General features: G+C 48.6%; 1 protein-coding gene across 1 annotated transcript; it reads left to right on the forward strand.

The window, feature by feature from the left end:
* Nucleotides 1-6012: 6012 nt before the first annotated feature.
* Nucleotides 6013-13115, forward strand: LOC124030101 (acetylcholine receptor subunit alpha-like; the record flags this gene model as incomplete). The annotated part of the gene is made up of 3 exons (XM_046341585.1): nucleotides 6013-6258; nucleotides 7839-8076; nucleotides 12913-13115. Coding segments are annotated over 3 exons (687 nt in total), but the record flags the coding sequence as incomplete, so codon positions are not given.
* Between the last annotated feature and the right edge of the window lie 6 nt (nucleotides 13116-13121).

Consider the following 13121-nt stretch of genomic DNA (forward strand, 5'->3'; position numbering starts at 1 on the left):
CGATACACAAACAGAGCACGGTGAATTCTAGACAAGGAACCGACAGGACAGGAACGGAACACAAAGGAAGAAATAGGGACTCTAATCAGGGAAAGGATCGGGAACAGGTGTGGGAAGACTAAATGATTGATTAGGGAATAGGAACAGCTGGGAGCAGGAACGGAACGATAGAGAGAAGAGAGAGCGAGAGAGTGAGAGAGGGAGGGGAGAGAGAGGGATAGAAAGAGGGAAAGAACCTAATAAGACCAGCAGAGGGAAACGAATAGAATGGGAAGCACAGGGACAAGACAAGATAATAAATGACAAAACATGACAGTACCCCCCACCACCGAGCGCCCCTGGCGCACTCGAGGAGGAATCCTGGCGGCAACGGAGGAAATCATCAATGAGTGAACGGTCCAGCACGTCCCCGAGACGGAACCCAACTCCTCTCCTCAGGACCGTAACCCTCCCAATCCACTAAGTATTGGTGACCCCGCCCCCGAGAACGCATGTCCATGATCTTATGTACCTTGTAAATAGGTGCGCTCGACAAGGACGGGAGGGGGGAGGGAAGACGAACGGGGTGCGAAGAAAGGGCTTGACACAGGAGACATGGAAGACAGGATGGACGCGACGAAGATGTCGCGGAAGAAGCAGTCGCACAGCGACAGGATTGACGACCTGGGAGACACGGAACGGACCAATGAACCGCGGAGTCAACTTACGAGAAGCTGTCGTAAGAGGAAGGTTGCGAGTGGAAAGCCACACTCTCTGGCCGCAACAATACCTTGGACTCTTAATCCCTGCGTTTATTGGCGGCTCTCACAGTCTGTGCCCTGTAACGGCAAAGTGCAGACCTCACCCTCCTCCAGGTGCGCTCACAACGTTGGACAAACGCTGAGCGGAGGGAACGCTGACTGCAAGCTGGGATGAGAACAGAGGAGGCTGGTAACCCAGACTACTCTGAAACGGAGATAACCCGGTAGCAGACGAAGGAAGCGACCAGAGCGTATTCTGCCCAGGGGAGCTGTTCTGCCCAAGACGCAGGGTTTCTGAAAGAAAGGCTGCGTAGTATGCGACCAATCGTCTGATTGGCCCTCTCTGCTTGACCGTTAGACTGGGGATGAAACCCGGAAGAGAGACTGACGGACGACCAATCAAACGACAGAACTCCCTCCAAAACTGTGACGTGAATTGCGGGCCTCTGTCTGAAACGGCGTCTAACGGGAGGCCATGAATTCTGAATACATTCTCGATAATGATTTGTGCCGTCTCCTTAGCGGAAGGAAGTTTAGCGAGGGAATGAAATGTGCCGCCTTAGAGAACCTATCGACAACCGTAAGAATCACAGTCTTCCCGCAGACAAAGGCAGACCGGTAATGAAGTCTAGGGCGATGTGAGACCATGGTCGAGAAGGAATGGGAGCGGTCTGAGACGACCGGCAGGAGGAGAGTTACCCGACTTAGTCTGCGCGCAGTCCGAACAAGCAGCCACGAAACGCGCGTGTCACGCTCCTGAGTCGGCCACCAAAAGCGCTGGCGAATAGACGCAAGAGTGCCTCGAACACCGGGATGACCAGCTAACTTGGCAGAGTGAGCCCACTGAAGAACAGCCAGACGAGTGGAAACAGGAACGAAAAGGAGGTTACTAGGACAAGCGCACGGCGACGCAGTGTGCGTGAGTGCTTGCTTAACCTGTCTTTCAATTCCCCAGACTGTTAACCCGACAACACGCCCATAAGGAAGAATCCCCTCGGGATCAGTAGAAGCCACAGAAGAACTAAACAGACGGGATAAGGCATCAGGCTTGGTGTTCTTGCTACCCGGACGGTAAGAAATCACAAACTCGAAACGAGCGAAAACAACGCCCAACGAGCTTGACGGGCATTAAGTCGTTTGGCAGAACGGATGTACTCAAGGTTCTTATGGTCTGTCCAAACGACAAAAGGAACGGTCGCCCCCTCCAACCACTGTCGCCATTCGCCTAGGGCTAAGCGGATGGCGAGCAGTTCACGGTTACCCACATCATAGTTGCGCTCAGATGGCGACAGGCGATGAGAAAAATAAGCGCAAGGATGAACCTTATCGTCAGACTGGAAGCGCTGGGATAGAATGGCTCCCACGCCTACCTCTGAAGGCCAACTCGACAATGAATTGTCTAGTGACGTCAGAGTAACGAGGATAGGAGCGGACGTAAAACGTTCTTTTAGAAGATCAAAAGCTCCCTGGGCGGAACCGGACCACTTAAAACACGTCTTGACAGAAGTAAGAGCTGTGAGAGGGGCAGCAACTTGACCGAAATTACGAATGAAACGCCGATAGAAATTAGCGAAAACCTAAAAGCGCTGCAACTCGACACGTGACCTTGAACGGGCCAATCACTGACAGCTTGACCTTAGCGAATCCATCTGAATGCCTTCAGCGGAAATAACGGAACCGAGAAAAGTAACGGAGGAGACATGAAAAAGAGCACTTCTCAGACTTTACGTAGAGACAATTCTCTAAAAGGCGCTGTAGAACACGTCGAACGTGCTGAACATGAATCTCGAGTGACGGAGAAAAATCAGATATCGTCAAGATAGACAAAAACAAAGATGTTCAGCATGTCTCTCAGAACATCATTAACTAATGCCTGAAAACAGCTGGCGCATTGAGACCAAACGGCAGAACCCGGTACTCAAAATGCCCTAACGGAGTGTTAAACGCCGTTTTCCACTCTCGTCCCCCTCTCTGATGCGCACGAGATGGTAAGCGTTACGAAGGTCCAACTTAGTAAAGCACCTGGCTCCCTGCAGAATCTCGAAGGCTGATGACATAGGGGGAAGCGGATAACGATTCTTAACCGTTATGTCATTCAGCCTCGATAATCCACGCAGGGGCGCAGAGTACCGTCCCTTCTTAACAAAAAGAACCCCGCCCGGCCGGGAGAGGAAGAAGGCACTATGGTACCGGCGTCAAGAGACACAGACAAATAATCCTCGAGAGCCTTACGTTCGGGAGCCGACAGAGAGTATAGTCTACCCCGAGGAGGAGTGGTCCCCGGAAGGAGATCAATACTACAATCATACGACCGGTGAGGAGGAAGGGAGTTGGCTCGGGACCGACTGAAGACCGTGCGCAGATCATGATATTCCTCCGGCACTCCTGTCAAATCGCCAGGTTCCTCCTGAGAAGTAGGGACAGAAGAAACGGGAGGGATGGCAGACATTAAACACTTCACATGACAAGAAACGTTCCAGGATAGGATAGAATTACTAGACCAATTAATAGAAGGATTATGACATACTAGCCAGGGATGACCCAAAACAACAGGTAAACGGTGAACGAAAAATCAAAAAAGAAATAGTCTCACTGTGGTTACCAGATACTGTGAGGGTTAAAGGTAGTGTCTCAAATCTGATACTGGGAAGATGACTACCATCTAAGGCGAACATGGGCGTAGGCTTCTCTAACTCTCTGAAAGGAATGTCATGTTTCCGAACCCATGCTTCGTCCATGAAACAACCCTCAGCCCCAGAGTCTATCAAGGCACTACATGTAGCATCCGAACCAGTCCAGCGTAGATGGACCGACAAAGTAGTACAGGATCTTGATGGAGAGACTTGAGTAGTTGCGCTCACCTGTAGCCCTCCGCTTACAGATGAGCTCTGGCTTTTACTGGACATGAATTAACAAATGTCCAGCAACTCCGCAATAGAGGCACAGGCGGTTGGTGATCCTCCGTTCCCTCTCCTTAGTCGAGATGCGAATCCTCCCAGCTGCATGGGCTCAGACTCTGAGCCAGAGGAGGGAGATGGTTGCGATGCGGAGCAGGGAAACACCGTTGATGCGAGCTCTCTTCCACGAGCCCGGTGACGAAGATCTACCCGTCGTTCTATGCGGATGGCGAGAGCAATCAAAGAGTCCACATCTGAAGGAACCTCCCGGGAGAGAATCTCATCCTTAACCACTGCGTGGAGTCCTCCAGAAAACGAGCGAGCAGCGCCGGCTCGCTCCACTCACTAGAGGCAGCAAGAGTGCGAAACTCAATAGAATAATCCGTTATGGACCGTTCACCTTGGCATAAGGAAGCCAGGGCCCTAGAAGCCTCCCCTACCAAAAACTGAACGGTCAAAAACCCGAATCATCTCCTCTTTAAAGTTCTGGAACTTGTTAGAGCAATCAGCCCTGCCTCCCAGATAGCTGTGCCCCATTCTCGAGCCCGGCCAGTAAGGAGTGAAATGACGTAAGCAACCCCGAGCTCTCTCTAGAGTATGTGTTGGGTTGGAGAGAGAACACAATCTCACACTGCGTGAGAAAGGAGCGGCACTCAGTGGGCTGCCCGGAGTAGCAAGGTGGGTTATTAACCCTAGGTTCTGGAGGCTCGGCAGGCCAGGAAGTAACAGGTGGCACGAGACGTAGACTCTGGAACTGTCCAGAGAGGTCGGAAACCTGAGCGGCCAGGTTCTCCACGGCATGGCGAGCAGCAGACAATTCCTGCTCGTGTCTGCCGAGCATGGCTCCTTGGATCTCGACGGCAGTGTAACGAGCGTCTCTGAAGTCGCTGGGTCCATTCCTTGGTCGGTTCCTTCTGTCATGCAGGTGAAAGAGGACCCAAAAGCGACTTGGCGAAAACAGAGTCTTTAATCCAGTAAAGTAAATACAAACAAAAAACACAACTTTCACTCGAAATGACGAGGACAAACTGAGACTCGATCTTGAACAGCAGGTGAACAGCAGGTTGCCTCGGGAAGGCACTTGAACCAGACAGACTCAGACACCTGCTCACCACGCAGCATCTGAGGAAAACACGACACGACAGGGCGATACACAAACAGAGCACGGTGAATTCTAGACAAGGAACCGACAGGACAGGAACGGAACACAAAGGAAGAAATAGGGACTCTAATCAGGGGAAAGGATCGGGAACAGGTGTGGGAAGACTAAATGATTGATTAGGGGAATAGGAACAGCTGGGAGCAGGAACGGAACGATAGAGAGAAGAGAGAGCGAGAGAGTGAGAGAGGGAGGGGGAGAGAGAGGGATAGAAAGAGGGAAAGAACCTAATAAGACCAGCAGAGGGAAACGAATAGAATGGGAAGCACAGGGACAAGACAAGATAATAAATGACAAAACATGACAGCCATTTAGTTACATTTAACTGGTTGTCTTTAATCTACCTGACTTTTTGTCCATCACCCCTGAAACAACATGTTTGGCATAATTGAGATGTTTTCAGCATTCCCTGATGATCTAATCAGGCTAACACAATTCCCCATGGGAATCCATTGATTCCCATGGGTGTAATAGAAAAATGACTTACTTACCTAATTTGTTTGATATTAATAGTAAACGATTCAGTATTTAACTAAGAGTAAGACTGGCCTGCTAAAGCTGAGTTTTCATGGTGTCCACTCTAGCTTCCTGCAGCTAGTCTGGGCACTGAGGACATGGGTTATACTAGAGGGTGATACATCTGTACTCACACATTATATTCTATGATCAGTGGTGCACTGAGAAAGATGTATTCCATGGACAGGATGTGGGGGTGGTTTTAACTGAGATAGAGATCGCCTGGAGGAACAGAACAAAGGCCTCAGTACTTCTGATTATCCTGGCATCTGGGAGACAGCTGATGACCAGAGGATGAACCCAAAGTGGCTTATGGTGCCCCCCAATCTATATGGGAGGGGTGGAACAAAGTATTCTGGATAGTAGCTATATAAACGGTGCATTGTCTGTAAAGGGAAGGCTCTCAGTCCAATGGTCAAGACTGTTGGGCTGACGGTTTCATTATTGCAATAATTAATAATCAATATGAAATAAAAATGATTGTTTGAAGAAATGACCAAGTCTCTCTCAGTACTGTATTTCCACGACATTTGTCAATTTATCCCTGCAGTGCAGATGGAGACTTTGGTTAGCTTAGCAGGCTAACGCAAGAGTCCATAGGAATCCATTGACTCCGATGCTAACGAGTCAATCCTCTCCACTTCCTGCAGTGCAGCTGGAGACTTTGGTTAGCTTAGCAGGCTAACGCCAGAGCCCATAGGAATCCATTGACTCCAATGCTAACGAGTCAATCCTCTCCACTTCCTGCAGTGCAGATGGAGACTTTGCAATCGTCCATGAGACCAAGGTGCTGCTGGAGCACACAGGTCTGATCACCTGGAACCCTCCGGCCATCTTTAAGAGCTACTGTGAGATCATTGTGCTTCACTTCCCCTTCGACCTGCAGAACTGCAGTATGAAGCTGGGGACTTGGACCTACGACGGCAACCTGGTAGTGGTCAACCCGGTGAGAGGTTTGAAAAGCACAAATATCCAAAAAGCACATCTGAAAATGTTCCAGGTCCGGGGTGTAAAATAGAAAAAATCACACGAAAATGAATATAAATAGTAACAATCCCATGAAAAGGAGCTTTAATAGTAACAATCCCATGAAAAAGTGTAGAAATAGAAACAATCCCATTAAAAAGTGTAGAAATAGAAACAATCCCATGAAAAGGAGTAGAAATAGTAACAATCCCATGAAAAGGAATAGAAATAGTAACAATCCCATGAAAAGGAGTAGAAATAGTAACAATCCCATGAAAAGGAGTAGAAATAGTAACAATCCCATGAAAAGGAGTAGAAATAGTAACAATCCCATGAAAAGGAGTAGAAATAGTAACAATCCCATGAAAAGGAGTAGAAATAGTAACAATCCCATGAAAAGGAGTAGAAATAGTAACAATCCCATGAAAAGGAGTAGAAATAGTAACAATCCCATGAAAAGGAGTAGAAATAGTAACAATCCCATGAAAAGGAGTAGAAATAGTAACAATCCCATAAAAACGAGTAGATATAGTAACAATCCCAAGAAAAGGAGTAGAAATAGTAACAATCCCATAAAAACGAGTAGATATAGTAACAATCCCATAAAAACGAGTAGATATAGTAACAATCCCATGAAAAGGAGTAGATATAGTAACAATCCCATGAAAAGGAGTAGAAATAGTAACAATCCCATAAAAATGAGTAGATATAGTAACAATCCCATGAAAAGGAGTAGAAATAGTAACAATCCCAAGAAAAGGAGTAGAAATAGTAACAATCCCATGAAAAGGAGTAGAAATAGTAACAATCCCATGAAAAGGAGTAGAAATAGTAACAATCCCATGAAAACGAGTAGATATAGTAACAATCCCATGAAAAGGAGTAGAAATAGTAACAATCCCATGAAAAGGAGTAGAAATAGTAACAATCCCATGAAAAGGAGTAGAAATAGTAACAATCCCATGAAAAGGAGTAGAAATAGTAACAATTCCAAGAAAAGGAGTAGAAATAGTAACAATCCCATGAAAAGGAGTAGAAATAGTAACAATCCCATGAAAAGGAGTAGAAATAGTAACAATCCCATGAAAAGGAGTAGAAATAGTAACAATCCCATGAAAAGGAGTAGAAATAGTAACAATCCCATGAAAAGGAGTAGAAATAGTAACAATCCCATGAAAAGGAGTAGAAATAGTAACAATCCCAAGAAAAGGAGTAGAAATAGTAACAATCCCATGAAAAGGAGTAGAAATAGTAACAATCCCATGAAAAGGAGTAGAAATAGTAACAATCCCATGAAAAGGAGTAGAAATAGTAACAATCCCATGAAAAGGAGTAGAAATAGTAACAATCCCATGAAAAGGAGTAGAAATAGCCGCACCTGTTGTATGCTCCCACATAGTTTAAACCAGCCTCTCCAGCATAATGTGTATTTGTGTATATTGGAGGGGATGGGAAAAAAATAATTGTCATCCCATATGAACTAATAAAGTATATCTTATCTTAATTTAACCAGTAAAGTATTGACCCTAGCCCTGTACCCGTCCCCTGTCCCCCCTCTAGGACAACGACCGGCCTGACCTGAGTAACTTCATGGAGAGTGGTGAGTGGGTGATGCAGGACTATAGGAGCTGGAAGCACTGGGTGTACTATGCCTGCTGCCCTGACACGCCCTACCTGGACATCACCTACCACTTCCTGATGCTGAGGCTGCCTCTCTACTTCATCGTCAACGTCATCATCCCCTGTATGCTGTTCTCCTTCCTGACTGGACTGGTCTTCTACCTCCCCACTGACTCTGGTAGGCCTGCTGTTCTCCTTCCTGACTAGACTGGTCTTCTACACCCTGACTGACTCTGGTAGGCCTGCTGTTCTCCTTCCTGACTAGACTGGTCTTCTACACCCTGACTGACTCTGGTAGGCCTGCTGTTCTCCTTCCTGACTGGACTGGTCTTCTACCTCCCCACTGACTCTGGTAGGCCTGCTGTTCTCCTTCCTGACTAGACTGGTCTTCTACACCCTGACTGACTCTGGTAGGCCTGCTGTTCTCCTTCCTGACTGGACTGGTCTTCTACCTCCCCACTGACTCTGGTAGGCCTGCTGTTCTCCTTCCTGACTGGACTGGTCTTCTACCTCCCCACTGACTCTGGTAGGCCTGCTGTTCTCCTTCCTGACTAGACTGGTCTTCTACCTCCCCACTGACTCTGGTAGGCCTGCTGTTCTCCTTCCTGACTAGACTGGTTTTCTACACCCTGACTGACTCTGGTAGGCCTGCTGTTCTCCTTCCTGACTAGACTGGTCTTCTACCACCCTGACTGACTCTGGTAGGCCTGCTGTTCTCCTTCCTGACTAGACTGGTCTTCTACCTCCCCACTGACTCTGGTAGGCCTGCTGTTCTCCTTCCTGACTGGACTGGTCTTCTACACCCTGACTGACTCTGGTAGGCCTGCTGTTCTCCTTCCTGACTGGACTGGTCTTCTACCTCCCCACTGACTCTGGTAGGCCTGCTGTTCTCCTTCCTGACTAGACTGGTCTTCTACACCCTGACTGACTCTGGTAGGCCTGCTGTTCTCCTTCCTGACTAGACTGGTCTTCTACACCGTGACTGACTCTGGTAGGCCTGCTGTTCTCCTTCCTGACTAGACTGGTCTTCTACACCCTGACTGACTCTGGTAGGCCTGCTGTTCTCCTTCCTGACTAGACTGGTCTTCTACACCCTGACTGACTCTGGTTGGCCTGCTGTTCTCCTTCCTGACTAGACTGGTCTTCTACCCCCCCACTGACTCTGGTAGGCCTGCTGTTCTCCTTCCTGACTAGACTGGTCTTCTACCTCCCCACTGACTCTGGTAGGCCTGCTGTTCTCCTTCCTGACTAGACTGGTCTTCTACCTCCCCACTGACTCTGGTAGGCCTGCTGTTCTCCTTCCTGACTGGACTGGTCTTCTACACCCTGACTGACTCTGGTAGGCCTGCTGTTCTCCTTCCTGACTAGACTGGTCTTCTACACCCTGACTGACTCTGGTAGGCCTGCTGTTCTCCTTCCTGACTAGACTGGTCTTCTACACCCTGACTGACTCTGGTAGGCCTGCTGTTCTCCTTCCTGACTAGACTGGTCTTCTACACCCTGACTGACTCTGGTAGGCCTGCTGTTCTCCTTCCTGACTAGACTGGTCTTCTACCTCCCCACTGACTCTGGTAGGCCTGCTGTTCTCCTTCCTGACTGGACTGGTCTTCTACACCCCCACTGACTCTGGTAGGCCTGCTGTTCTCCTTCCTGACTAGACTGGTCTTCTACACCCTGACTGACTCTGGTAGGCCTGCTGTTCTCCTTCCTGACTAGACTGGTCTTCTACACCCTGACTGACTCTGGTAGGCCTGCTGTTCTCCTTCCTGACTGGACTGGTCTTCTACCTCCCCACTGACTCTGGTAGGCCTGCTGTTCTCCTTCCTGACTAGACTGGTCTTCTACACCCTGACTGACTCTGGTAGGCCTGCTGTTCTCCTTCCTGACTAGACTGGTCTTCTACACCCTGACTGACTCTGGTAGGCCTGCTGTTCTCCTTCCTGACTGGACTGGTCTTCTACACCCTGACTGACTCTGGTAGGCCTGCTGTTCTCCTTCCTGACTAGACTGGTCTTCTACACCCTGACTGACTCTGGTAGGCCTGCTGTTCTCCTTCCTGACTAGACTGGTCTTCTACACCCTGACTGACTCTGGTAGGCCTGCTGTTCTCCTTCCTGACTAGACTGGTCTTCTACCTCCCCACTGACTCTGGTAGGCCTGCTGTTCTCCTTCTTGACTAGACTGGTCTTCTACCTCCCCACTGACTCTGGTAGGCCTGCTGTTCTCCTTCCTGACTGGACTGGTCTTCTACCTCCCCACTGACTCTGGTAGGCCTGCTGTTCTCCTTCCTGACTAGACTGGTCTTCTACCTCCCCACTGACTCTGGTAGGCCTGCTGTTCTCCTTCCCACTGACTCTGGTAGGCCTGCTGTTCTCCTTCCTGACTAGACTGGTCTTCTACACCCTGACTGACTCTGGTAGGCCTGCTGTTCTCCTTCCTGACTAGACTGGTCTTCTACCTCCCCACTGACTCTGGTAGGCCTGCTGTTCTCCTTCCTGACTAGACTGGTCTTCTACACCCTGACTGACTCTGGTAGGCCTGCTGTTCTCCTTCCTGACTAGACTGGTCTTCTACCTCCCCACTGACTCTGGTAGGCCTGCTGTTCTCCTTCCTGACTGGACTGGTCTTCTACACCCTGACTGACTCTGGTAGGCCTGCTGTTCTCCTTCCTGACTAGACTGGTCTTCTACACCCCCACTGACTCTGGTAGGCCTGCTGTTCTCCTTCCTGACTGGACTGGTCTTCTACCTCCCCACTGACTCTGGTAGGCCTGCTGTTCTCCTTCCTGACTGGACTGGTCTTCTACCTCCCCACTGACTCTGGTAGGCCTGCTGTTCTCCTTCCTGACTGGACTGGTCTTCTACCTCCCCACTGACTCTGGTAGGCCTGCTGTTCTCCTTCCTGACTAGACTGGTCTTCTACCTCCCCACTGACTCTGGTAGGCCTGCTGTTCTCCTTCCTGACTAGACTGGTCTTCTACCTCCCCACTGACTCTGGTAGGCCTGCTGTTCTCCTTCCTGACTAGACTGGTCTTCTACCTCCCCACTGACTCTGGTAGACCTGCTGAAAATTCTCCTTCCATTGACATATAATGGAAATGTGTATTTTCTGGCTCACTCACCCACATATAAAACAACAATCCCCACAAGCCCTGGACCAATTGGGTCTGTTCTTTTCACAAAGGCAGTAACAGTTTCTCAATAAATAGTCCTGAGAGTGTTACCCTGTTTGAATAGATCACATATGTCAGTGGTTTTAGAGTTGTATTGTTGTGTTCTCCTCTCCTGTCTCTGTATGTGAGAAGATGACCCTGTCTATCTGTCCTGCTGTCTGTTGTGTTTGACTCCTCTAACCATGTCTCTGGTGAGAAGATGTCCCTGTCTATCTGTCCTGCTGTCTTGTTGTGTTTTCCCACCATGTCTCTGTATGTGAGAAAGTCTATCTGTCCTGCTGTCTCCTTCCATGTCTGTACTGAAGATGACCCTGTCTACCTGTCCCACTGTCTTCTGTGTTTGACTCCTCTAACCATGTCTCTGTATGTGAGAAGATGACCCTGTCTATCTGTCCTGCTGTCATTTACATCTCAGTATGGAAATGACCCTGTATCTGTTTTCTTGTTGGCTCACTCTCTAACCATGTCTCAGTAAAACAACAATGACCCTGTCTATCAAGTCCTGCTGTCTCTCACTGTGGTCTTGTTGTGTTTGACTCCTCTAACCATGTCTCTCAATGTGAGAAGATGACCCTGTCTATCTGTCCTGTGTCTCTCACTGTGGTCTTGTTTGAATAGATCTAACCATGTCAGTGAGAAGATGACCCTGTCTATCTGTCCTGCTGTCTTGTTGTGTTTGACTCCTCTAACCATGTCTCTGTATGTGAGAAGATGACCCTGTCTATCTGTCCTGCTGTCTTGTTGTGTTTGACTCCTCTAACCATGTCTCTGTATGTGAGAAGATGTCCCTGTCTATCTGTCCTGCTGTCTTGTTGTGTTTGACTCCTCTAACCATGTCTCTGTATGTGAGAAGATGACCCTGTCTATCTGTCCTGCTGTACTCCTCTCATGTCTCTGTATGTGAGAAGATGACCCTGTCTATCTGTCCTGCTGTCTTGTTGTGTTTGACTCCTCTAACCATGTCTCAGTATGTGAGAAGATGACCCTGTCTATCTGTCCTGCTGTCTCTCACTGTGGTCTTGTTGTGTTGGACTCCTCTAACCATGTCTCTGTATGTGAGAAGATGACCCTGTCTATATGTCCTGCTGTCTCTGACTGTGGTCTTGTTGTGTTGGACTCCTCTAACCATGTCTCTGTATGTAAGAAGATGACCCTGTCTATCTGTCCTGCTGTCTTGTTGTGTTTGACTCCTCTAACCATGTCTCAGTATGTGAGAAGATGACCCTGTCTATCTGTCCTGCTGTCACCAGTGGTCTTGTTGTGTTCCATACATGTCTCTGTGAGAAGATGACCTGTCTATATGTCCTGCTGTCTCTGACTGTGGTCTTGTTGTGTTGGACTCCTCTAACCATGTCTCTGATGTAAGAAGATGTTGTCTGTTGTCCTGCTGTCTCTGACTGTGGTCTTGTTGTGTTGATGTTGTCTGTATGTGAGAAGATGACCCTGTCTATCTGTCCTGCTGTCTCTCACTGTGGTCTTGTTGTTTCTCCTCTAACCATGTCTCTGTATGTGAGAAGATGACCCTGTCTATCTGTCCTGCTGTCTCTCACTGTGGTCTTGTTGTTGTTGGTTAACCATGTCTCTGTATGTGTGACCCTGTATGATGCTGTCTCTGACTGTGTTGTTTGTTGGTCTAACCATGTCTCCGTATGTGAGAAGATGACCCTGTCTATCTGTCCTGCTGTCACTCACTGTGGTCTTGTTGTGTTCCATACATGTCTCTGTATGTGAGAAGATGACCCTGTCTATCTGTCCTGCTGTCTCTCACTGTGGTCTTGTTGTTGTTAATGTTGTTGTTGTTGTTGTTGTTGTTGTTGACACCAGTGTCTCTGTTCCATACAGGTGAGAAGATGACCCTGTCTATCTCTGTCCTGCTGTCTCTCACTGTGTTTCTGCTGGTCATCGTGGAGCTCATCCCCTCCACCTCCAGTGCGGTGCCTCTCATTGGGAAGTACATGCTCTTCACCATGGTCTTCGTCATAGCCTCCATCGTCATCACCGTCATCGTCATCAACACACACCACCGCTCTCCCAGTACACACACAATGCCC

Source organism: Oncorhynchus gorbuscha, unplaced genomic scaffold (assembly GCF_021184085.1).
Source record: "Oncorhynchus gorbuscha isolate QuinsamMale2020 ecotype Even-year unplaced genomic scaffold, OgorEven_v1.0 Un_scaffold_9198, whole genome shotgun sequence".
Classification (NCBI taxonomy): Eukaryota; Metazoa; Chordata; class Actinopteri; order Salmoniformes; family Salmonidae; genus Oncorhynchus; species Oncorhynchus gorbuscha.